This window comes from Garra rufa, chromosome 1 (genome assembly GCF_049309525.1).
Source record: "Garra rufa chromosome 1, GarRuf1.0, whole genome shotgun sequence".
In the NCBI taxonomy this organism is placed as follows: Eukaryota; Metazoa; Chordata; class Actinopteri; order Cypriniformes; family Cyprinidae; genus Garra; species Garra rufa.
This window is the reverse complement of record NC_133361.1, coordinates 20440075-20466685: the sequence shown is the minus strand read 5'-3', so window position 1 is coordinate 20466685 and position 26611 is coordinate 20440075. Positions and strand designations below refer to the sequence as shown.

The 26611-nt window shown below is 41.8% G+C and overlaps 3 protein-coding genes and 1 pseudogene across 6 annotated transcripts in view; all 4 read left to right on the top strand.

The window, feature by feature from the left end:
• Nucleotides 1-26611, top strand: part of LOC141332094 (cytochrome P450 2K1-like) — a 393810-nt gene that overhangs the window by 3831 nt on the left and 363368 nt on the right. The gene's annotated exons all lie outside the window — the stretch shown is intronic.
• On the top strand, nt 6578-9678 carry LOC141332104 (cytochrome P450 2K1-like). Its single transcript, XM_073837201.1, has 10 exons — nt 6578-6815; nt 7007-7303; nt 7383-7545; nt 7624-7773; nt 7859-8019; nt 8120-8299; nt 8377-8518; nt 8606-8790; nt 8883-9024; nt 9104-9678. Exons 2-10 carry the CDS (start codon nt 7100-7102, stop codon nt 9289-9291), a joined length of 1515 nt encoding a protein of 504 aa, XP_073693302.1. The 5' UTR covers nt 6578-6815; nt 7007-7099; the 3' UTR covers nt 9292-9678.
• LOC141342235 (cytochrome P450 2K4-like) lies at nt 9721-13069 on the top strand (annotated as a pseudogene).
• LOC141332058 (cytochrome P450 2K1-like) lies at nt 22741-24923 on the top strand. Of its 4 annotated transcripts, none has more exons than XM_073837169.1 (9): nt 22741-22944; nt 23028-23190; nt 23270-23419; nt 23503-23663; nt 23766-23945; nt 24035-24164; nt 24243-24427; nt 24517-24658; nt 24736-24923. In XM_073837169.1, exons 1-9 carry the CDS (start codon nt 22741-22743, stop codon nt 24921-24923), a joined length of 1503 nt encoding a protein of 500 aa, XP_073693270.1. The 4 variants fall into 4 exon arrangements, with proteins under 4 accessions (XP_073693270.1, XP_073693261.1, XP_073693253.1 ...); XM_073837160.1 differs by having other exon boundaries at nt 24023-24164; XM_073837152.1 differs by having other exon boundaries at nt 23766-23982; nt 24039-24164.

Below are 26611 nucleotides of genomic sequence, written 5' to 3'. Positions count from 1 at the left end.
GTTTCTCCCTCTGTCTTCCCCCGTCAGTTTGTAATCATTTGGTTTAGTCCTTGTTTAGTCATTATCTGTATCACCTGTGTGTCTTGATTAGTTTGCTTTATAAGTCTGTCTTTGAGTTCAGTCTATTGTCGGTCATTATTTGAGTTTGCTTCACGTGTGTGGATATTCCCTGTTATTATCAAGTTCAAGATTAAAAGGATACTTTATTTGAGTTGGTCTCACGTCTCGTCTTACCAGCATGATCAGTAACAGAATGACCGACCATAACTGCAGTGCTGAGGAACGCCTATGGAGCTTGAGGCAGAGCGGTCGGGAGTTGGAGCGGTATGTGGAGGATTTCCTTGAGCTTTATCATCGGGTGAGCTGGCCCGACGCCTCTATTGGCATTGTGTTTCTGTTGGGGTTGAACAAGGATATTATTCGTTGTGATCTCTCTGTCCATGATTTCCCATTTGTCGAGTTAGTTAACATTATTCTCTATTTAAATGGCTCCAGTTTCGAAATAGAGCAATGAGAGAATGACGGTCCGATCCGAAGTCCAACCCCCTCAGAAACACAATACATCGCACCGGCTCACCCAACGCCAAGTGCCTCTACATACCGGTCCAACAGTTCAGACCGCCTGCCTCGCCCTAAACATCCGGCAACCCTCCAGAGCTCCTTAGGCTTCCTCAGCCCAACACCGCTGGCCACAGCTCCTGATCTCCCGGTCGAGGTGACCGCTATCCCTGATCCCTCAGTCTGGATGGCCAGTGCTCCTGAGTTCCCGGCCAAGGAGGATATAATGGATCTGATGGACATGGCGATTCCTCAGGAGTTTACAGCGCCTATTCTCTCTCCCAAGTCTCCGCTGGTTCCGCCCAGCCTTCCTGATCCTCCGCTAATCCTGTCCAGCCTTCCTGAACCTCCACTGGTTTCACCCAGCCTTCCTGATCGTCCGCTGGTCCTGTCCAGCCTTCCTGAACCTCCGCTGATTCCGCCCAGCCTTCCAGTGACTGTGCCGCCAGAGCGCCCTCCAGTGACTGCGCCGCCAGAGCGCCCTCCAGTGACTGCGCCGCCAGAGCGCCCTCCAGTGACCGCTCGCCCAGAGCTAGCTCCTTCAGTGTCTCCGCTGGAGACGCCCAGCCCTCCTGAATCTCCGCTGGGGTCGTCCAGCCGTCCAGAGCCCGCTCCTCAAGAGCGCCATCCAGAGCCCGCTCCTCAAGAGCGCCGTCCAGAGCCCGCTCCTCAAGAGCGCCGTCCAGAGCCCGCTCCTTAAGAGAGCCGTCCTGAGTCCCCGCTGGTTCCGCCCAGCCGTCCTGAGTCCCCGCTGGTTCCGCCCAGCCGTCCTGAGTCCCCGCTGGTTCCGCCCAGCCGTCCTGAGTCCCCGCTGGTTCCGCCCAGCCGTCCTGAGTCCCCACTGGTTCTGCCCAGCCGTCCTGAATCTCCGCCAGTCTCGTCCAGCCGTCCAGAGCCTCAGCCGGTCCTGTCCAGCCGTCCAGAGCCTCAGCTGGTCCCGTCCAGCCGTCCAGAACCTCAGCTGGTCCCGTCCAGCCGTCCAGAGCCTCAGCTGGTCCCGTCCAGCCGTCCAGAGCCTTCGCTGGTCCCGTCCAGTCGTCCAGATCCTTCGCTGGTCCCGTCCAGCCGTCCAGAGCCTTCGCTGGTCACGTCCAGTCTTCCAGAGCCTTCGCTGGTCCCGTCCAGCCGTCTAGAGCCTTCGCTGGTCCCGTCCAGTCGTCCAGAGCCTTCGCTGGTTACACTCAGTCCTCCAAAACCTCCTCTGGCCCAACCCGGCCTTCCAGAGCCTCCGCTGGTCCAACCCAGCCTTCCAGAGTATCCCCCCTATGAACTGCTGAATTTCCCAAAGAAAATTTTGGGGGGGGGGGCTACATACCCCGAGTCCACGTGGTCTGGCCGAGGACTGAGGCCAGGGCCACGGGGACTGCCCAGCCTTGGCCACCTGAACTGCCTGTCTGGCCATGGCCGCCTGATCCGCCATGGCCACCTGAGCTGCCTGTCTGGCCGTGGCCGCCTGATCCGCCATGGCCACCTGAACTGCCTGTCTGGCCGTGGCCTCCTGATCCGCCATGGCCAACTGCCTGTCTGGCCGTGGCCGCCTGATCCGCCATGGCCAACTGCCTGTCTGGCCGTGGCCGCCTGATCCGCCATGGCCAACTGCCTGTCTGGCCGTGGCCTCCTGATCCGCCATGGCCAACTGCCTGTCTGGCCGTGGCCGCCTGATCCGCCATGGCCACTTGAACTGCCTGTCCGGCCGTGGCCACCTGAACCGCCATGGCCACCTGAACTGCCTGTCCGGCCGTGGCCACCTGAACCGCCATGGCCACCTGAACTGCCTGTCTGGCCGTGGCCTCCTGATCCGCCATGGCCACCTGAACTGCCTGTCTGGCCGTGGCCGCCTGACCTGCCATGGCCCCTCGAACTGCCTGTCCGGCCGTGGCCGCCTGATCCGCCATGGCCCCTCGAACTGCCTGTCTGGCCGTGGCCACCTGAACCGCCATGGCCACCTGAACTGCCTGTCTGGCCGTGGCCTCCTGAACCGCCATGGCCACTCGAACTGCCTGTCTGGCCGTGGCCGCCTGACCTGCCATGGCCCCTCGAACTGCCTGTCCGGCCGTGGCCGCCTGATCCGCCATGGCCCCTCGAACTGCCTGTCCGGCCGTGGCCGCCTGATCCGCCATGGCCCCTCGAACTGCCTGTCCGGCCGTGGCCGCCTGATCCGCCATGGCCCCTCGAACTGCCTGTCTGGCCGTGGCCACCTGAACCGCCATGGCCACCTGAACTGCCTGTCTGGCCGTGGCCTCCTGAACCGCCATGGCCACTCGAACTGCCTGTCTGGCCGTGGCCGCCTGACCTGCCATGGCCCCTCGAACTGCCTGTCCGGCCGTGGCCGCCTGATCCGCCATGGCCCCTCGAACTGCCTGTCCGGCCGTGGCCGCCTGATCCGCCATGGCCCCTCGAACTACCTGTCCGGCCGTGGCCGCCTGATCTGCCATGGCTTCCTGTTCCGCCCTGGAGGCCTTCCCAACCCAGCAAGGTCCTGCCCCGTAACGGCCTCCAGGGCGCCCGCCCCCCCTCCCCGGTGTTTCCATCACGGCGCGAGACGCGCCTACCGGGAGGGGGACGTAATGTCATATGTAGCCTTATGTTTCTTGTCTTCTGCCTTGTGTTTTCACTATTCTGATTTGGTTTCTCCCTCTGTCTTCCCCCGTCAGTTTGTAATCATTTGGTTTAGTCCTTGTTTAGTCATTATCTGTATCACCTGTGTGTCTTGATTAGTTTGCTTTATAAGTCTGTCTTTGAGTTCAGTCTATTGTCGGTCATTATTTGAGTTTGCTTCACGTGTGTGGATATTCCCTGTTATTGTCAAGTTCAAGATTAAAAGGATACTTTATTTGAGTTGGTCTCACGTCTCGTCTTACCAGCACGATCAGTAACACCTATAGAGTGTTTTCACAACGCGTCATCAATTGGCCATATTGGCAGCACTGAATGTACTGTAAACAATGCCACTGTACCGGATGAAACTTGCATATTTTGCTGATTATTGCTGCTGAAAATGGTAAATTATTGTCATGTTTTGGGCTATACTAATCGGTCAGACCAGGAAAAACATTTGGTGTACTATAGACTGCAAAAAGCTGTCTAAGGAACAAAAGGCATTTGTGGTTGGCCAAACTGAACCAGGATTTCTAGCATTCATGTTTGTTCTTATAATTTTCAGTCAATTAGGTAAAATATGCTAATAAAGGTTAATATCTCTAGCCTGTATGTATCTTTACCACCTATTAACTTAAGTTTGTCAAAATGTTGTGCCCTTTCCTGCTTACAAAGTCCTTCTCTATATAATTTTACAGCTTCCACATGTTTCAGTAGTTTAGACAGCATAAATTAGCAGAACAACGTATTTGTAGTACATTAATCGTGCAATCCATGCTGTAGTTTACATCCGAATATCGCCAATGTGGCCGTGCATCCGGATAACTGACCAAATCGTGTTGTAAGTAAGAAATAAAATATTGTACCCGACCCGCATATTTAATATGCGACTATGCGGTGGAGATGCGTTCACTGTCAAACATCATTTAGCATTAATTAGGTAATTTTGTCAAAAGAAATGTTCTTGATTACAAGAAAAATACAGATTGTTCTTGTTGTGATTTATTTTGTCTCTCATTTATACAGATTTAAATAGTTTCGTTTTCGAAATACTCTAAATTTTGTCAGTGATTCTCCAATGTTAAATATGATCAAGAATTATTTTATTTCGATATATATATAGACTACAAGCTAATTCCTTTTTTCTTAACTTTTAACTTCTAAGAATTATCAATAATATTAAATCAACTTTTCAAATTTTCTTATACAAACATAACGAATGCACTTCAAAACGAAGTTTTCATATATAAATTCAGGAATCACGAATATGAGAAATTGAGAATTTTTTTTTGCATTGCCTAATCAGGTCTGAGAAAGAAGGTCTGAAGTCACTTCAGGTTAAAGTGTGACAGAGGTGAGAGATGCACTCATAAACTCAGGATACATGTTTCTCTGAGTTACTGTGAAAATTACAATATATAAAATAAACAATAAAACATAGAAGAGAGTTTTCATTTCAGTTTGTTACAAAGAAATCAGGTTTGAATGGAAAGCTTAATGATTTGATTGTAGTTTTTGATAATAGATTAACACATTGTATAGATCAAAAACATGCCATTGAGGAATATGTTTTTAGGGAGTAATACAATATTGTAATGCATTACTTTTAAAAGTAAATTTCCTCAACATTGCTAAAGAAAGTAGTGCTATAAAAGTAGTGCTGGTGTTATTTATCAGCGATTTATACAGGACAGGGATGGATATTTACATTTAAATGACATGTTTAGCAGTGTATCATTTATAAGAGACTTTAAAATTCAAGCTCTTGCAAACTCTTGTACCAATCAGACAATAACCTCCAGCAGAAAAAAAACACATTTTTAAATGTGAGACCATATTAAAGAACTTTTTTTTTTTTGTCTGCCAAATGAGCTTTACTACATATTTCATTACATGTTTGTTTACATACATGTTTACAGGATTTATAATATCACTTAAAATGAAAGTGATAACTGCTATTACTATTACACTATATATGTTAATTGAGCCAGTGGCTTTTGACGTATGTTCGGGTCCGGTGAATGAATGAAATACACTAACAAGTTAATCCCTAGTATACTGTCTACGAAATGAAGTTCAACTGGTGATGTGCACACACAGCTACACAATATATTTTTTCTTTACCAGTTATGTAAATTTAACTGAGATTCATTAGTGAGACACGGCTTGCTCGTCAATAATATCCGTTTCTCAGTTCTGCACATCAGTTTGTTCCATCAACATTTTCACAACATATTTTAATATTTTACACATAGATAACTTTGCTTCAAACATATTTATAAATGAAAACACGGACCGTAAAAGGATACAACTAATAAATAGCCTAGTTATAATTAATTTAAAGATTAGATTTATTTGTTAATAAATGCAAAAAATCACAAAAATATAGACCGACTGTATGCACTGCTTAGAGACAGATAATGATTATGCAACATAATTCACAAAACAGCCTAAATATTAATAGAAACACACAGGGAAATGCAAACCGATCTTTTAATAAATGCAAACCTATACCATAATTAAATTATGTTAAGTGATGTTACAAAATAAAATTAATAAAACATATTGCAGAAATCTCTGATCATCTCGTTTGACGGTTGCAAACCTTATATGAGCTTATAAATAGCAGCAAGAACACGATCAGCTCTCCATAAATGTCCAGTAGTTTGTGTGAATGAAGAGATCCCTGTGGATTATTACCCAGATAGCACAGGTACGTCTGCAAGATGTCTGTTAAAGATCACTTGATCTGGAAAGCATCTGCTGTGTATAAACATCTGGCAGATGTCTGTAAGATGTCAGTTTTACATACATTCTAATTCATAAACATCTTAAAGACATCTAATAGACGTCTATTTGACATCTGATAGGAAACGTCCAATAGACGTATTGCAGATGAGCAAAAAAATCTAAAAAAAACGTCTTGTAGATGTAAATGCAGACATCAAATAGACATCTCTGAGAGGTACCTGTGCTATTATCAACAGAAGAAATAATGAAGCAATCATTGAGGTACGCAATAATATAAGGATGATATGTTTTTCCGGTCTTTGATATACTACTATTTGCTATTTATTTCGAAAAACATTAATTCCAGGTTTCATTTTATCTTTGCAGGTCTTAAAAAAGTCTTAAAAGTCTTTGAGTTTAAATTTTTTTACATTTTAGCTTATAAATCCTGCAGATACTGAGTTAGAGATGATTTCAGGGAGCTGTTAAGTCCTTAAATTGACCCTTAGGTTTTATCGTAAACTAGTAGATTTCTTGGCTTAGGGGCTATCATGCAACCGGAATCCAGGTCCGCCCATACGGCCGTTTGACCGGCATGTCAAACGACTAATCACAGTTCGTTTCGTTCAGAGTCACGTTTCAGGGCGTGGAAATATCTCCACAACAAACAGACTTGCGTGCATCAGCAGTCATTGACATAACCAGCATTGAAAGTCAAAGAAGAAGAAGGAGAACAAGCAGTAAGTCAGTCATTTGACTTCGCGAACGTTGCAAAAGTCTATAACAACAATGGTGTCTGCATAAGCACCGAGTAAAGTTGAGCCAATGTTCCCTGAGACCCCGCCTCAAAGACTGGAAGTATTCACACACGCGCGTCGCCGAAGCTCACCTGCGCCATCTTGTGCACCGAACCAATCGTGATTGCACAGGTAAGTTACTGTATGCTGACACTAGATTGGCTGACATGTTCTTATTTACATTATTTTATTTTAACTTGCATACTTGCTTTTAAGGTTTTAGTACTTGAATACGTTCACTGATACGTTAAAGAGTGTGATAGATGTCTAGATGCTGATGTAACAACACCAGCTCTAAATTCTCATGGTTACTTTGTTTGCAGTGATGAACTCTCCCTGGATTTACCTGAGGTTCCTCCCATTTATGCGCATCATAAGGTTTTGGATACAGCAGAGCATCTGTGCAGCTCTGAAAAATGGCTGCTGTTGAGTCTCTGCTGTATTTTCCAATTGCAGGAACATTACTGGGAGCTTTTCTGTTGTTATTAGTGTTATACTGGATGTCATGTGACTCCAAATCAAATAAAGAAGGAAAAAAGCCACCAGGACCCAAACCACTGCCGCTCTTGGGGAACCTGCTGATCCTTGACCTCACGAGACCCTTTGACAGCCTTTGTGAGGTGAGAACTTGACACTTTTAAACAGCGATAGTAACCTAACATTTTGCAATTAGTCTGTAAATGTCTTTATGTCCTTCAGCTGTCTAAAACCTATGGGAACATATTCCAAGTGTTTTTGGGTCCTAAAAAAGTTGTGGTGCTAGTTGGACACAAAACCGTTAAAGAAGCTCTTGTGAACTATGCGGATGAGTTCGGAGAGCGAGATATTACACCAGGTTTTAAGATGCTTAATGATGGCCATGGTAAGAATAATTAAATGTCTTAATGTGGTTTATTAATTTCTAGTCACTAGGCTTATTGTGAGATGGTAATGTGTTCAGGGATCCTCTTTTCCAATGGAGAAAGCTGGAAAGAGATGCGGCGCTTCGCTCTCAGTAACCTGCGGGACCTTGGGATGGGAAAGAGAGGAAGTGAAGAAAAAATCATTGAGGAAATTCAGTATCTGAAAGGAGAGTTTGATAAGTTTGAAGGTAAAAGCTGAGACACACACATGTGCAATCATGCTCTTAGTTTATAAGATCCATTGAGAGACGTTTTTTTGTTTGCTCTTCACAGGGAAAGCCTTTGACACGACACAACCTGTGAACTACGCTGTGTCAAACATCATCTCATCTATCATGTACGGCAGCAGATTTGAATACACAGACCCTGAATTCACTGAAATGGTTGACAGAGAAAACGAAAATGTTCGGGTTGCTGGATCGGCATCTATGATGGTATGGAAGTATGATTTGTGTGTTAACCAGAAATTATTTGATGACTTTGAAACTGTTTTTACATGCATATCTTTCTCTTCTCTCTCTGAATACTCATAAGCTATACAATATATTTCCATGGTTGGGTCCGTTCCTGATCAGCAAAAGAATCATTCTAAGGAATTTGTTGATAAACAGAGTTAAATATGTAAAATTGATTACTGGACTACAGGAGACTCTGAATCCACACGAATGCAGAGGTTTTGTCGACTCCTTTCTAATCCGCAAACAGAGTGATGAGGTCTGGTATTTCATATTCAAAATAAACATCATTACAAGTTTAGTTGTTTAGTTTTCCTCATTATATGTATTTGTTAGCAATCAGGCAAGAAAGACTCCTACTTCTACCATGAAAATCTTCTCATGACGGTGGGAAATCTGTTTGTCGCTGGTACTGACACCACAGGAACGACTCTGCGCTGGGGTTTGATGCTTATGGCCAAATACCCTCATATACAGGGTAAAAACACAGTATGGTCAAGAGTTTTTTCCTCAGTGCTGAAGTTTATGGAGTCCAAAGGAACAAACATGTTGCATATGTGTGCAGATCGAGTTCAGGAGGAGATTGACAGAGTCATTGGTGGACGTCAGCCAGTGGTGGAAGACAGAAAGAAATTACCGTATACAGATGCTGTGATCCATGAAACTCAGAGAATGGCTAACATTGTACCACTGAATCTACCACATATAACCAGCTGTGATGTAACCTTCAATGGATACTTCATCAAGAAGGTCAGCCAGAAGAATGAATACAAATAAAGCCTAGAGAACATATCTTATGCATCTTGAACATCAAGGTTTTTGGTCATTTCTCCATTTTCTAGGGCACCACTGTTATTCCTCTGCTGACGTCTGTTTTGAAGGATCCAAGCGAATGGGAAAAACCAAACAGCTTTTACCCAGAACACTTCCTTGATGAGAAGGGCCAGTTTGTCAAGAGAGATGCTTTCATGCCCTTTTCTGCAGGTATGGTTATATTTAAACACCCAGTGTTTTGAAGATATAAATGTTTGAATTGTAAACACATTCCCCCTCTGTTTCTCAGGACGTAGGGCTTGTGTTGGAGAGAGTTTGGCCAGGATGGAGCTGTTCCTGTTCTTCACCTCCCTTTTTCAGACCTACCGCTTCAGAACTCCACCTGGAGTATCTGAAGATGTGCTGGATCTCAAGGGAGTAGTGGGAGTGACTTTAAATCCATCCCCACACAAACTGTGTGCGATCAGACGCTCCTGATTGAAGAAAATGTCATCAGAAACAAATGTTGCCTTGTTGTAGTATGACTTGGGTGATTTCTGCACTTGTTTAACAGTACGCCTTTTCTAAGTATATCTATATATGTATATAGTGAAAATGAGATTCCTTACATTTCGTATCGATATACCCAATTTTTTTTTTTGTTGAGAATAAAGTTAAAATCTACATTGAGCCATTCAAACTTGATTTATGACAGGAGGCAGTGCCAGTATTTAGATATCTGCTAATAATTAAAACATGTTTGCTTCTGACATCTGTCAATGAATGTATTCACTACTTTTGTGGCGAAAATTGTTTTTTTGTTTTGTTTTATCCTCACTTAATGAAATTTTTTAAAAACGCACAAGTTTTACTTCACAAATAAAATGTTTTATGGCAAACTGTTTTTTTTTGTTTTTTTTGGTGGTGATGACTGTGTGGGTCTGCGTGTATCTTTGTTTTGTGCTTATCTGCTTTGTTTGTATACTGTATGTGTATGTGTACATACATATATACATACAGTAAACATAAACCTTACGTAGAGTGACACAAATTTACACCAAGATACTGTAGAGTTTGTTGCATCCACAAGCTTTGACATCTACTTCATAAGATATTGTAAGGGTTTTCTGCACAGATGCTGCGTTATCCTAACGGTTTATAATTATATAATTGGTTGCATTTTATTTTTACATTTAACTCCCTTAGAGACCCTCACAACAGATCTCTGACCCATCTTGGAGAGCTGATTTGATTGACAGGTCCATTTAGTGTACATGACACATGATTTTACATCCTAAACCCTCTGACGAACAGTTTATTGCCTAATCAGGTCTGAACTCACTTCAGGTTGAAGTGTGACAGAGCACAGAGGTGAGAGATGCACTGATGAACCTTGTGTCTGGTGGGCAAGATTTATAAATTACATCAAAACAATATTCCAGTACAAGAGTTTTGTAGATAATGAAGAGTTGTTTTTGGGTCCCAGAAAAACTGTTATCTTGGTTGGATACAAAACTGTCAAAGAAGCTCTTGTGAACAATGCAGAAGAGTTTGGCAACAGAGATATTGGACCTGGTTTCAGGATAATGAACGACGAGCATGAAACTGTAAATGCTAGACATTTTGCAAAACAAACACAAGCTTTCAGATCTTCATGGCCTCTCCAGACCAATGAAATGGACTCAAATGCGTACAAATACTGAAGGAAATTAGATTTTCATTACATTTGTCATAAATGAGAGCTGATTTGCTGGGAATCAGCCACTTTAACAATGAAAAACCTAAAATCTGACACTGTATATGTCCCAAAGAGGTTAGTGTGCTCATTGCATAATCATTGTCCGCTGTGTTGCTGATTCATTGTCTGATGTTTTTTTATTGATCAGGGATTCTCTTTTCCAACGGAGAGAACTGGAAAGAAATGCGACGCTTCACTCTCAGCAACCTTCGGGACCTTGGGATGGGCAAGAGAGGAAGTGAAGAGAAAATCATTGAGGAAATTCAGTATCTGAAAGGAGAGATTGATAAGTTTGAAGGTAAAGGCTAAGACACACACATGCAATCATGCCCTTAGTATATAAGATCTTAGCTTAGGGAAACCTTTTGACACAACACAATCTGTGAACTACGCTGTGTCAAACATCATCTCATCTATTGTGTACGGCAGCAGATTTGAATACACAGACCCTGAATTTACTGAAATGGTCGACAGGGCGAATGGAAATGTTCGGGTTGGTGGAACAATTTCTATGTGGGTGAGTATAAACCAATATGTTAATAATATGTATACTGTTAATATGTTAACCATATTATTTATTCACAACAAGGCACCCATTTTTGGTCAACATCAGTCTCTTGTGTCTCCGATTGTGTCTCTCTTGTGTCCATGTCTAGGTTTACAACATATTTCCGTGGTTGGGTTCTAAAAAACAAAAGGATTATTGTAAAAAATATGGTGCAAAACAGACAACAATCGATGAAGTTAATCAATGCGCTTCAGGAGACTCTAAATTCACAGGACCGCAGAGGGTTTGTCGACTCCTTTCTCATCCGCAAACAGAACGACGAGGTATATAATTTTTCAATGATCCCCTTGGCAGATGAAAATTAGCAGTTTGCACAAGATATGAATAGGTTGACTTTCATTTTGTTTTTTGTTTTTGAGTTTTTTCAATAAAGCACTTGTCATTTTGAGTTTTTTAGAATATTATGTTGGTATAATAGGTATTAAATATGCATTTTGTGGATTGCATCTGACAGAAATCCGGAAAGAAGGACTATTTTCACAATGAGAACCTTATGAACTCTGTGGCAAATCTGTTTGTTGCTGGTACTGACACCACAGGAACAACTTTGCGTTGGGGTTTGATGCTTATGGGCAAATACCGTCATATACAGGCTAAGAACACAGTATTTTGAAAAGTATTTCCTCAATACTGAATTTATTTTTCCTTAATTTATTCACTGTAGTTGAAAGAACCAGTGGCGATTTCTTTAAGACTGCAAGGGAAGCTCAGCTTCCCCTATAATGTCACAAAATTAATGGTCAAATTACGTACTATTGTATTAACATTTTATTGACTAAAAATGCGTTAGAAAACGTTCATCTCAAAGACGAGTTCGTTCAGAATCAGTTAGATATAGCAGGTCGGCTGACTTGATTTTCTTCTCATACATTCCCGTAGCGTCACAGTGCATTTCCCCATTGAAGCCCAGCGTCCATTGACTTCAATGGGGCTGCTTTGAACGTTTTTTTTCAGTGCTTTGAAACTAGACGGTCATTGGATAAACGCTGCGATTATGTCCCGCCCACGGACGCTCAGCGTCTCTGGGGGTGAATGAGGAGTGGGCTGGCCTGGACGCTGAGCTTCTGCGTGATGATTGGAGGGTCTGTCAAAAGATTGCATGTCATTTTGACTGACAGCGATTTTGTCCTATAAGGAATCGCTGAAGCTATTCGTTCGCGCTCTCTGCGGCCGCTCAGTCCCATCGTGGATTTCTCAAGTTCAGTCGAAATAAAAACTGCTGCAACCTATTTCTTTATATTTGCTTGGCGAAATTGCTTGATTTTCATCATACATTTCACACAATTATACACCACATTCCTTGTTTCACTTTTACAGAGTTTAATTTTTTTTTTTTAGATCATTCATTCATATGAAACTGCACACGAAAAGTCACTGGAAAAGACGCCTAGTTGGTACGACAGGGTCACAGACCATTTTCTTGAAAAGGAACATAGGGCAGAATTTACTTTTAAATAAATAGACAATTTTATGATGTAGACCGAAAATGAGCTTCCCCTATTTGACAGACCAGTAGCCGCCACTGGAAAGAACCGAAACGCTTCAAAACTGAAGCGTTGCTCTGGAGTTCGTCTTCAGCTTCTGTGAACCATGAAGCCCCGCCTTCTTTGATTTGATTGGTTATCTAAATTATTTTGACACTGACAAGCGTTAGACCGCTGAAGCAGATTAGATTGAAACAAATAGAGCGGCTCTGTTGCAGACCTAGTGCTGCCTATCTAGATAGCATTTTAAACTGAATTAGACATTTCAAATGCCTCTTTCTCTTTTTCTACCTCTCAGGACGCAGGGCTTGTGTTGGAGAGAGTTTGGCCAGGATGGAGCTCTTCCTGTTCTTTACCTCCCTTCTTCAGACCTACCGCTTCACAACTCCACCTGGAGTATCTAGAGATGAGCTGGATCTCAATGGAATAGTTGGAATCACGTTGAATCCATCGCCACACAAGCTGTGTGTGATCAGACGCTCCTGATTGAAGTAAATGTCAGCAGTAAACAATAACACTGTTGAACGAAACTTGCATATCTTGCTGATTATTGTTGCTGAAAATGGTCAATTATTGTCATGTTTTGGGCTGTACAAATCGGTCAGACCAGGAAAAACATTTGGAGTAGGCCTACTATAGACTGCAAAAAGTTATAACAAATCAAAGATAGTGTGCAAAAAAAAAAAAAAAATGTCTGAGAAACAAAAGGCATTGTGGTTGGCCAGAGTGAACCATGATTTCCAGGACAAAAATCTTGACAACATTCGTGTTTGTTCTTATAATTTCGAGTCAGGTAGGTGAAATATTAGGCTTTACCATCTTTACCACCTATTATGTTTAGTTTGTCAAAATGTTGTGCCCTTTCCTGCTTACGAAGTCCTTCTCTATATAATTTAACAGCTTCCACACATTTTTCAATGAACAGAACAACACATTCAGTAGTACATTAACTGTAGGATCCATGCTGTTGTTTACATCTGAGTATCGCCAATATGGTCGTGCATCCGAAAAACTGACCAAATCGTGGTGCAAGTGCAAACCCTCTAAGCATTTTGAGGCTATTTGCAAGATTGTAATTCACTGAACGTTGTTTTAAATGTAAAATAAGTGCAATAGCGACCTCTTGCGAAGCACAAACATTCTTTCACAGAGCACTAATTTTGACATTTTTTGCCATAATTATGACTTTTAAACAGTCAGCAACCAGCTTTTTGAAATAAGTACAATTTTATCAAAGAATAAAAACTTTATTGAAATATTAAGCTTTCTATAGACTTTGTTGATAATTACAATATTGCATTATTTGACATGACATCAGTCCATTAATTTATTCTGTTGTTGTGTAGTTTCCTGCTTTATCCTTACGTTAATGCCATTTTTTAACTTACACGTTTCATTTTACAAATTAAATATGATTTTATGGAATTTTTTTTACTGATATGTACAATGACAATCCAAGTGTTTTTGAGTCCCAAATTCACAAATAATATTACTGTAATAATAATTTAACACCCTCAGTGACCCTCATGACAGATCTGTGACCAATTTTTTTTAGAGCTGATTTGAATGACAAGGCAGTTAGTGTTTGTCACATGGTTTTACATTCTAAAGCCTCTGAAGTTTTTGCATTGCCTAATCAGGTCTGAGAAAGCAGGTATGAAGTCACTCCAGGTTAAAGTGTGACGGAGGTGAGAGATGCACTCATAAACTTTTTGTTTGTCTGTTGTGAGTTATTGTAAAAATTATAATATATGAAAGATAAGCAATAAAACTCATAATAGTGTTTTAAAGTCAAATGTGTCAAGAATAAAGCATGAAAGAGTTTTCATTTCAGTTAGTTACAAAGATATGAGGTTTAATTATTTGATCGTACGTTTTCTGGTAATAGATTAACACATTGTATAGATCAAAAACTTTAAATTGAGGAATGTATTAATTCGGTAGACAGTTAAAATAAAATTCTCTAATATGGTCTCACACATGGGCGTAAATTTCGTTTAACATCGTTTAACAATGTGAGGTCAGTTCGGACGTAACACAGTGATCATTTAGTAAATGCACAGCTAAATGAAACTCCTCTCACTCGCGACGAGCGGGGCTCGAACCCGGATCTTTGGTACGAAAGGCGGACGCTCGCTAGTTTATCTCTTGAAATCAGGGGAGTGAGGTTTACCTGCACAGCACCTACTAGCTGGCCTCTGTTAAACAATATTCTAATTGTGACCGTTAATATTAAGTTAACATTATGCCAAGTCGTCACAAATAAAACAATGCATGGGAAACGGCTTTGGCGTCTTAGTTGCAGTGCATTATGCAACAAGCTATGGTAAACAAGCTAACGTTAACTAGATAAGTCATATTTTAATGGCTAATATAGCAGTTTCATGGAAAATTACATCGGTATTCAGCATTTTTGCCGCAACTAATTTATGAATGAGTCTGCATCAACTACATTAAAGAGAATCGCTTTATTTAAGTGAATAAAATACCCTATTTACTGGAGTTCAACATTAATTGAGCCGCAGCTGACTCGTGTGTACAGTCGTGGCCAAAAGTTTTGAGAATTACATAAATATTGGAAATTAGAAAAAAGTTGCTGCTTAAGTTTTTATATTAGCAATTTGCATATACTCCAGAATGTTATGAAGAGTGATCAGATGAATTGTATAGTCCTTTTCTGCCATGAAAATGAACTTAATCCCGAAAAAAACTTTCCACTGCATTTCATTGCTGTCATTAAAGGACCTGCTGAGATCATTTCAGTAATCCTCTTGTTAACTCAGGTGAGAATGTTGACGAGCACAAGGCTGGAGATCATTATGTCAGGCTGATTGGGAGGGTGTTAAAAGGAGGGTGATGCTTGAAATCATTGCTAACCATGGTGACCTGCAAAGAAAGCCATCATTGCATTGCATAAAAATTGCTTCACATGCAAGGATATTGTGGCTACTAATATTGCACCTAAATCAACAATTTATAGGATCATCAAGAACTTCAAGGAAAGAGGTTCAATTTTTGTTAAGAAGGCTTCAGGGCGTCCAAGAAAGTCCAGCAAGCGCCAGGATCGTCTCCTAAAGAGGATTCAGCTGCGGGATCGGAGTGCCACCAGTGCAGAGCTTGCTCAGGAATGGCAGCAGGCAGGTGTGAGCGCATCTACACTCACAGTGAGGCCACGACTTTTGGAAGATGGCCTGGTGTCAAGAAGGGTAGCAAAGAAGCCACTTCTCTCCAAAAAAACAAAAAACAACAGGGACAGATTAATCTTCTGCAAGAAGTATGGCGAATGGACTGCTGAGGACTGGGGCAAAGTCATATTCTCCAATGAAGCCTCTTTTCCGATGTTTGGGGCATCTGGAAAAAAGGCTTGTCCAGAGAAGAAAAGGTGAGCGTTACCATCAGTCCTGTGTCATGCCACAGGGTTGCTTCTCATCCAAGGGAGTGGGCTCACTCACAATTTTGAAACACCCTCCAACAGCAACTTCTTCCAACAATCCAACAACAGTTTGGTGAAGAACAACGCATCTTCCTGCACGATGGAGCACCGTGCCATAAGGCAAAAGTGATAACTAAGTGGCTCGGGGACCAAAACGTTACAATTTTGGGTCCATGGCCTGGAAACTCCCCAGATCTTAATCCCATTGAGAACTTGTGGTCAATCCTCAAGAGGCGGGTGGACAAACAAAAACCCACTAATTCTGACAAACTCCAAGAAGTGATTATGAAAGAATGGGTTGCTATCAGTCAGGATTTGGCCCAGAAGTTGATTGAGAGCATGCCCAGTCCAATTGCAGAGGTCCTGAAAAAGAAGGGCCAACACTGCAAATACTGACTCTTTGCATAAATGTCATGTAATTGTCGACAAAAGCCTTTGAAACGTATGAAGTGCTTGTAATTATATTTCAGTACATCACAGAAACAACTGAAACAAAGATCTAAAAGCAGTTTAGCAGCAAACTTTGTAAAAAAAAAAAAAAACTAATATTTGTGTCATTCTCAACTTTTGACTGTAGTTTGGCCACGACTGTAGTTTGACCCCCAACCCCCCCACCCCGGGATTTACCCCCATGGTCTCACATTTGAATATGTATCCTTAATATCATTTTACATCAAAACTCAATAAACATAGGCTTACAGCAGGTAAATTCACATCAGTTAATGGTGTTTTTTTATGTTGGAGATTATTATCTGATTGGCTGAAAATGAATAGTTCACAACATAATACTACTTAAGTACAAAAGTTTGCAAAGGCTTGAATTTTAAAGTTTGTTATATAGAATAAATTATATAATGCTAAACGTGTCATTCAAATGTAAATATCCAGCCCTATCCTGTAGTCTGATAGATCGCTTATTCATATAAATAAAACCGGCACTACTTTCATAGCACTACTTTTTTGGCAGTGATGAGTAAAGTTACTTTTAAAAAGTAATGCATTGCAATATTGTATTACTCCCTAAAAAGTAACTGAGTTATTTTGGAAAGTAATTCATTACATGCTTGTTTTTATCACAAAAAAAGATATATCCCTGCTGAAAAAAACAGCATATGCTGGTTAGGTATGTTTTGGTGCTGGGATGCTGGTTTCAGCTGGTTTATGCTGGTCCTTTGCTGGTTTATGATGGCCCTTTGCTGGTTTATGATGGCCCTTTGCTGGTTTATGCTGGTCCTTTGCTGGTTTATGATGGCCCTTTGCTGGTTTATGCTGGTCCTTTGCTGGTTTATGATGGCCCTTTGCTGGTTTATGATGGCCCTTTGCTGGTTTATGCTGGTCCTTTGCTGGTTTATGATGGCCCTTTGCTGGTTTATGCTGGTCCTTTGCTGGTTTATGCTGGTCCTTTGCTGGTTTATGATGGCCCTTTGCTGGTTAATGCTGGTCCTTTGCTGGTTTATGCTGGTCCTTAGCTGGTTTATGATGGCCCTTTGCTGGTTAATGCTGGTTTATGCTGGTCCTTAGCTGGTTTATGCTGGTCCTTTGCTGGTTTATGCTGGCCCTTTGCTGGTTAATGCTGGTCCTTTGCTGGTTTATGCTGGCCCTTTGCTGGTTTATGCTGGTCCTTAGCTGGTTTATGCTGGTCCTTAGCTGGTTAATGCTGGTCCTTTGCTGGTTTATGATGGCCCTTTGCTGGTTAATGCTGGTCCTTTGCTGGTTTATGCTGGTCCTTAGCTGGTTAATGCTGGCCCTTTGCTGGTTAATGCTGGTCCTTTGCTGGTTTATGATGGCCCTTTGCTGGTTAATGCTGGTCCTTTGCTGGTTTATGCTGGTCCTTAGCTGGTTAATGCTGGTCCTTTGCTGGTTTATGCTGGCCCTTTGCTGGTTAATGCTGGTCCTTTGCTGGTTTATGCTGGTCCTTAGCTGGTTAATGCTGGTCCTTTGCTGGTTTATGATGGCCCTTTGCTGGTTAATGCTGGTCCTTTGCTGGTTTATGATGGCCCTTTGCTGGTTTATGCTGGTCCTTAGCTGGTTAATACTGGTCCTTTGCTGGTTTATGATGGCCCTTTGCTGGTTTATGCTGGTCCTTTGCTGGTTAATGCTGGTCCTTTGCTGGTTTATGATGGCCCTTTGCTGGTTAATGCTGGTCCTTAGCTGGTTAATACTGGTCCTTTGCTGGTTTATGATGGCCCTTTGCTGGTTTATGCTGGTCCTTTGCTGATTTATGCTGGTCCTTAGCTGGTTAATGCTTGTCCTTTGCTGGTTTATGCTGGTCATGTTGCTGGTTAATGCTGGTCCTTTGCTGGTTTATGCTGGTCCTTTGCTGGTTAATGCTGGTCCTTTGCTGGTTTATGATGGCCCTTTGCTGGTTAATGCTGGTCCTTTTGCTGGTTAATGCTGGTCCTTTTGCTGGTTAATGCTGGTCCTTTGCTGGTTTATGCTGGCCCTTTGCTGGTTTATGCTGGTCCTTAGCTGGTTTATGCTGGTCCTTAGCTGGTTAATGCTGGTCCTTTGCTGGTTTATGATGGCCCTTTGCTGGTTAATGCTGGTCCTTTGCTGGTTTATGCTGGTCCTTAGCTGGTTAATGCTGGTCCTTTGCTGGTTTATGCTGGCCCTTTGCTGGTTAATGCTGGTCCTTTGCTGGTTTATGCTGGTCCTTAGCTGGTTTATGCTGGTCCTTAGCTGGTTAATGCTGGCCCTTTGCTGGTTAATGCTGGTCCTTTGCTGGTTTATGATGGCCCTTTGCTGGTTAATGCTGGTCCTTTGCTGGTTTATGCTGGTCCTTAGCTGGTTAATGCTGGTCCTTTGCTGGTTTATGCTGGCCCTTTGCTGGTTAATGCTGGTCCTTTGCTGGTTTATGCTGGTCCTTAGCTGGTTAATACTGGTCCTTTGCTGGTTTATGATGGCCCTTTGCTGGTTAATGCTGGTTAATGCTGGTCCTTTGCTGGTTTATGATGGCCCTTTGCTGGTTTATGCTGGTCCTTAGCTGGTTAATACTGGTCCTTTGCTGGTTTATGATGGCCCTTTGCTGGTTTATGCTGGTCCTTTGCTGGTTAATGCTGGTCCTTTGCTGGTTTATGATGGCCCTTTGCTGGTTAATGCTGGTCCTTAGCTGGTTAATACTGGTCCTTTGCTGGTTTATGATGGCCTTTGCTGGTTTATGCTGGTCCTTTGCTGATTTATGCTGGTCCTTAGCTGGTTAATGCTTGTCCTTTGCTGGTTTATGCTGGTCATGTTGCTGGTTAATGCTGGTCCTTTGCTGGTTTATGCTGGTCCTTTGCTGGTTAATGCTGGTCCTTTGCTGGTTTATGATGGCCCTTTGCTGGTTAATGCTGGTCCTTTTGCTGGTTAATGCTGGTCCTTTTGCTGGTTAATGCTGGTCCTTTGCTGGTTAATGCTGGTCCTTTGCTGGTTTATGCTGGTCCTTAGCTGGTTAATGCTGGTCCTTTGCTGGTTTATGATGGCCCTTTGCTGGTTAATGCTGGTCCTTTGCTGGTTTATGCTGGTCCTTTGCTGGTTTATGCTGGTCCTTAGCTGGTTAATGCTGGTCCTTTGCTGGTTTATGCTGGCCCTTTGCTGGTTAATGCTGGCCCTTTGCTGGTTAATGCTGGTCCTTTGCTGGTTAATGCTGGTCCTTTGCTGGTTAATGCTGGTCCTTTGCTGGTTTATGATGGCCCTTTGCTGGTTAATGCTGGTCCTTTTGCTGGTTAATGCTGGTCCTTTGCTGGTTTATGATGGCCCTTTGCTGGTTTATGCTGGTCCTTAGCTGGTTAATACTGGTCCTTTGCTGGTTTATGATGGCCCTTTGCTGGTTTATGCTGGTCCTTTGCTGGTTAATGCTGGTCCTTTGCTGGTTTATGATGGCCCTTTGCTGGTTAATGCTGGTCCTTAGCTGGTTAATACTGGTCCTTTGCTGGTTTATGATGGCCCTTTGCTGGTTTATGCTGGTCCTTTGCTGGTTAATGCTGGTCCTTAGCTGGTTAATGCTGGTCCTTTGCTGATTTATGCTGGTCCTTAGCTGGTTAATGCTTGTCCTTTGCTGGTTTATGCTGGTCATGTTGCTGGTTAATGCTGGTCCTTTGCTGGTTTATGCTGGTCCTTAGCTGGTTAATGCTGGTCCTTTGCTGGTTTATGATGGCCCTTTGCTGGTTAATGCTGGTCCTTTGCTGGTTTATGCTGGTCCTTAGCTGGTTAATGCTGGTCCTTTGCTGGTTAATGCTGGTCCTTTGCTGGTTTATGATGGCCCTTTGCTGGTTAATGCTGGTCCTTTTGCTGGTTAATGCTGGTCCTTTGCTGGTTTATGATGGCCCTTTGCTGGTTTATGCTGGTCCTTAGCTGGTTAATACTGGTCCTTTGCTGGTTTATGATGGCCCTTTGCTGGTTTATGCTGGTCATTTGCTGGTTAATGCTGGTCCTTTGCTGGTTTATGATGGCCCTTTGCTGGTTAATGCTGGTCCTTAGCTGGTTAATACTGGTCCTTTGCTGGTTTATGATGGCCCTTTGCTGGTTTATGCTGGTCCTTTGCTGGTTAATGCTGGTCCTTTTGCTGGTTAATGCTGGTCCTTTGCTGGTTAATGCTGGTCCTTTGCTGGTTTATGATGGCCCTTTGCTGGTTAATGCTGGTCCTTTGCTGGTTAATGCTGGTCCTTTGCTGGTTTATGATGGCCCTTTGCTGGTTAATGCTGGTCCTTTGCTGGTTTATGCTGGTCCTTTGCTGGTTTATGCTGGTCCTTAGCTGGTTAATGCTGGTCCTTTGCTGGTTTATGCTGGCCCTTTGCTGGTTAATGCTGGTCCTTTGCTGGTTAATGCTGGTCCTTTGCTGGTTAATGCTGGTCCTTTGCTGGTTTATGATGGCCCTTTGCTGGTTAATGCTGGTCCTTTTGCTGGTTAATGCTGGTCCTTTGCTGGTTTATGATGGCCCTTTGCTGGTTTATGCTGGTCCTTTGCTGGTTAATGCTGGTCCTTAGTTGGTTAATGCTGGTCCTTTGCTGATTTATGCTGGTCCTTAGCTGGTTAATGCTTGTCCTTTGCTGGTTTATGCTGGTCCTTTGCTGGTTAATGCTGGTCCTTTGCTGGTTTATGATGGCCCTTTGCTGGTTAATGCTGGTCCTTAGCTGGTTAATACTGGTCCTTTGCTGGTTTATGATGGCCCTTTGCTGGTTTATGCTGGTCCTTTGCTGGTTAATGCTGGTCCTTAGCTGGTTAATGCTGGTCCTTTGCTGATTTATGCTGGTCCTTTGCTGGTTAATGCTGGTCCTTAGCTGGTTAATGCTTGTCCTTTGCTGGTTTATGCTGGTCATGTTGCTGGTTAATGCTGGTCCTTTGCTGGTTTATGCTGGTCCTTTGCTGGTTAATGCTGGTCCTTTGCTGGTTTATGATGGCCCTTTGCTGGTTAATGCTGGTCCTTTTGCTGGTTAATGCTGGTCCTTTGCTGGTTTATGATGGCCCTTTGCTGGTTTATGCTGGTCCTTTGCTGGTTAATGCTGGTCCTTTGCTGGTTTATGATGGCCCTTTGCTGGTTAATGCTGGTCCTTAGCTGGTTTATGCTGGTCCTTTGCTGGTTAATGCTGGTCCTTTGCTGGTTTATGATGGCCCTTTGCTGGTTTATGCTGGTCCTTTGCTGGTTAATGCTGGTCCTTAGCTGGTTAATGCTGGTCCTTTGCTGGTTAATGCTGGTCCTTAGCTGGTTAATACTGGTCCTTTGCTGGTTTATGATGGCCCTTTGCTGGTTTATGCTGGTCCTTTGCTGGTTAATGCTGGTCCTTAGCTGGTTAATGCTGGTCCTTTGCTGATTTATGCTGGTCCTTAGCTGGTTAATGCTTGTCCTTTGCTGGTTTATGCTGGTCATGTTGCTGGTCAGGGACCAGCATAAACCAGCAAAGGACCAGCATAAACCAGCTAAAACCTGCATCCCAACACCAAAACATACCTAACCAGCATATGCTTTTTTTTTCAGCAGGGATTTTTGGCAAATGTAAAACCTTTTGCACACCCAAAGTTAGTTTTGCTGCTGTGTGACAAGGTGTACAGTAAACAAGTTAAAAAAACCCCCACATAACTACGTTTTTATAAGCTGTCGACCTTAAAAAAACGAGTGTTTAAGGACACAAATAGTTGTAGATGTAAGGATATTTCACCTTAAGTGAGGAAAAGGAGCACTGACATAGACCAATAAATTTAGTTTCTAAATATATCTCATCCTTTCAGGATGGTGATATAATAATTTGACATGGTTAAATAATGAATGTTTTCTGTTGCGGTTTAATTTCCCTTCAGCGGACATAGTTCTCAGAGTAATATGACACGTTGTGCTCTACTTTTGTGTCCTTAAACGCTCGTTTTTTGGGTTGACAGCTTGGATAGTGTTGGGTTACTTTCTCCCCCGGTAGGCGTTGTTTTTCAGATTATGACGCGTGTCGCTCTGTCTCTATTGTGATTGTTCAGGTACTGTATGCTGACACTAGATTGGCTGACATGTTTTTATTTACGTTATTTTTTTTTTAACTTGCATACTTGCTTTTAAGGTTTTAGTACTTGAATATTACGTTCACTGATACGTTAAAGAGTGTGATAGATGTCTAGATGCTGATGTAACAACGCCAGCTCTAAATTCTCATGGTTACTTTGTTTGCAGTGACGAACTCTCCCTGGATTTACTTGAGGTTCCTCCCATATGTGCGTATTATAAGGGTGTGGATACAGCATAGAATCTGTGCAGCTCTGAAAAATGGCTGCTGTTGAGTCTCTGCTGCATTTTCCAATTGCAGGAACATTACTGGGAGCTTTTCTGTTGTTACTAGTGTTATACCGGCTGTTATGTGACTCCAAATCTCAGAAAGAAGGGAAAAAGCCACCAGGACCCAAACCACTGCCGCTCTTGGGGAACCTGCTGATCCTTGACCTCACGAGACCCTTTGATAGCCTTTGTGAGGTGAGAACTTGACACTTTTAAACAGCGATAGTAACCTAACATTTTGCAATTAGTCTGTAAATGTCTTTGTCTGTGTCCTTCAGCTCTCTAAAACCTATGGGAACATATTCCAAATGTTTTTGGGTCCTAAAAAAGTTGTGGTACTAGTTGGACACAAAACCGTTAAAGAAGCTCTTGTGAACTATGCGGATGAGTTCGGAGAGCGAGATATTACACCAGGTTTTAAGATGCTTAATGATGGCCATGGTAAGAATAACTAAATGTCTTATTATTTTATAAATTTCTAGTTGCTAGACTTATTGTCAGATGGTTGTGTGTTGTTCAGGGATCCTCTTTTCCAATGGAGAAAGCTGGAAAGAGATGCGACGCTTCGCTCTCAGTAACCTGCGGGACTTTGGGATGGGCAAGAGAGGAAGTGAAGAGAAAATCATTGAGGAAATTCAGCATCTGAAAGGAGAGTTTGATAAGTTTGAAGGTAAAAGCTGAGACACACACATGCAATCATGCTCTTAGTTTATAAGATCCATTCAGAGACGGTTTGTTGTTTGCTCTTCACAGGGAAAGCCTTCGACACAACACAACCTGTGAACTACGCTGTGTCAAACATAATCTCATCTATCGTGTACGGCAGCAGATTTGAATACACAGACCCTGAATTCACTGAAATGGTGGACAGGGCGAACGAAAATGTTCGGGTTGCTGGATCAGCATCTATGATGGTATGGAAGTATGATTTGTGTGTTAACCAGAAATTATTTGATGACTTTGAAACTGTTTTTACATGCATATCTTTCTCTTCTCTCTCTCTGAATACTCATAAGCTATACAATATATTTCCATGGTTGGGTCCGTTCCTGAACAGCAAAAGGATCATTCTAAGGAATTTGATGAAAAACAGAGCTGAAATTGTGAAATTGATTACTGGACTACAGGAGACTCTGAATCCACACGAACGCAGAGGGTTTGTCGACTCCTTTCTAATCCGCAAACAGAGTGATGAGGTCTGGTATTTCATATTCAAAATAAACATCATTACAAGTTTAGTTGTTTAGTTTTCCTCATTATATGTACTTGTTAGCAATCAGGCAAGAAAGACTCCTACTTCTACCATGAAAATCTTCTCATGACGGTGGGAAATCTCTTTGTCGCTGGTACTGACACCACAGGAACGACTCTGCGCTGGGGTTTGATGCTCATGGCCAAATACCCTCATATACAGGGTAAAAACACAGTATGGTCAAGAGTTTTTTCCTCAGTGCTGAAGTCCAAAGGCATAAACATGTTGGATTTGTGTGCAGATCGAGTTCAGGAGGAGATTGACAGAATCATTGGTGGACGTCAGCCAGTGGTGGAAGACAGAAAGAAATTACCGTATACAGATGCTGTGATCCATGAAACTCAGAGAATGGCCAACATAGTACCCATGAACCTACCACATATAACCAGCTGTGATGTTACCTTCAATGGATACTTCATCAAGAAGGTCAGTCGGAAAAATAAATGCGTATAAAGCCTAGAGAAGATACCATGTGCATTTTGAACATCAAGGTTTTGATCTTTTCTTCATTTTAGGGCACCACTGTCATTCCTCTGCTGACGTCTGTTTTGAAGGATCCAAGCGAATGGGAAAAACCAAACAGCTTTTACCCAGAACACTTCCTTGATGAAAAGGGCCAGTTTGTCAAGAGAGATGCTTTCATGCCCTTTTCTGCAGGTATGGTTATATTTAAACACCCAGTGTTTTGAAGATATAAATGTTTGAATTGTAAACACATATTTCCTTTCTCTCAGGTCGCAGGGCTTGTCTCGGAGAGAGTTTGGCCAGGATGGAGCTCTTCCTGTTCTTCACCTCCCTTCTTCAGACCTACCGCTTCACAACTCCACCTGGAGTCTCTGAAGATGATCTGGATCTCAAAGGAGTAGTTGGAGTGACTTTGAATCCATCCCCACACAAGCTGTGTGCGATCAAACGCTCCTGATACTTGACATTCAAAGTATTTTACGTCATTTTAAATAAGAACTGGCATGGTTTTTTTTTGTTGTGAATACATGCACAAAATGTACGTATGCTAATAGCTTCAAAAACATGATGAAAAACCTGCAAAATCACTTTTCTGGTGTTTTTTGCATAACATGTCTTGAGCAGCAGGTGCATGTTGTGTTTGTTCATTTGTTGTGCTTCTTGTGCTGTAAGATTAAAGACAATATAACAAATGTTACTTCATCAGCTTTTTTAAGCATAAAAATATAAACTTCCGATCTCCAACCTACAAGATTAATTTACTTAAAGCACAATTGTGCAACATAAGACTGAATATTTATAAGAAATAAAACTTCCAATGAGATAACTTAGACAAGATACTCTGACTAACTCTACTAACTTAGACATTCTCTGACACTGTATATTTTTTGCTTAATATGATTTTGTTTCTCTCTTATATTCTCATCTATGCAGAAAAACAATTCCCCCCCCACCCTTATTTTCTATCTGCCAGATCTTAAACAATTCTATTTATTCATTATTGAACACATATACACTACCGTTCAAAAGTTTGGGGTCAGTAAGACTTGTAATAGTGTTTAAAGAAGTCTCTTATGGTCATCAAGGCTGCATTTATTTGATTTTAAAATACAGAAAAAAACAGTAATATTGCAAAATGTTTTTACAATATAAATAATGTTTTTTATTTGAACATACTTTAAAACAGAATTTATTCCTGTGATGAAAAGCTGAATATTTATCAGCTGTTACTCCAGTCTTAAGTGTCACATGATCCTTCAGAAATCATGCGAATATGCTGATTTATTATTAGAATGATCAATGTTGGATAATATCAACAGTTGTGCTGCCAAATATTTTTTGGAATCTGATTTTTTTTCCAGGATTCTTTCATGAATAACAAGTTTAAAAAGTACAGTGTTTATTCAAAATATAAATTTTTTATAACAATGTAAATTATTTATTATTAACTTTTAATAAACTTTTAATTATTAACTTAATACATCCTTGGTGAATAAAAGTATTAATTTCTTAAAAAAACAAAACAAAAAAAAAATACAAATTTACTGACCCCGAACTTCTGAACGGTAGTGTATGTGACTCTGGACCACAAAAACAGTCTTAAGTGGCACAGGTATATTTGTAGCAACAGCTAATAATAAATTATATGGATGAAAATTATCGAATTATGCCAAAAATCATTAGGATATTAAGTAAAGATCATGTTCTATGAAGATATGTAGTAAATTTCATACCATAAATATTTCACAACTTAATTTTTGATTAGTAAAATGCATTGCTAAGAACATCATTTGGACAGCTTTAAAGACGATTTTCTCAATATTTTGATTTTAAACAGCCTCAGATTCAATTTCAGAAAATCGACCCTTATGACTGGTTTTGTGATCCTGGTTCACATGTGCTGTACAAATCCTTTGTAATTTAATAATAAAAATATAAATTTGAGTGTTAAATGGTTTACAAAACAGACAATTTGATGATAATTTGATCAGGGTTCTATACGAAAGTTTATATAGAAAATATATAGAATATTGAAATATAGAAAAAAAATTTTTTTGGGGTGAAGCAGCACAGATAAAGTCGGAGCGGCTTGGTTCCCAGATAGCAAAATGACTCAACGGATCCGCGCCGGATGTACCACAAGAT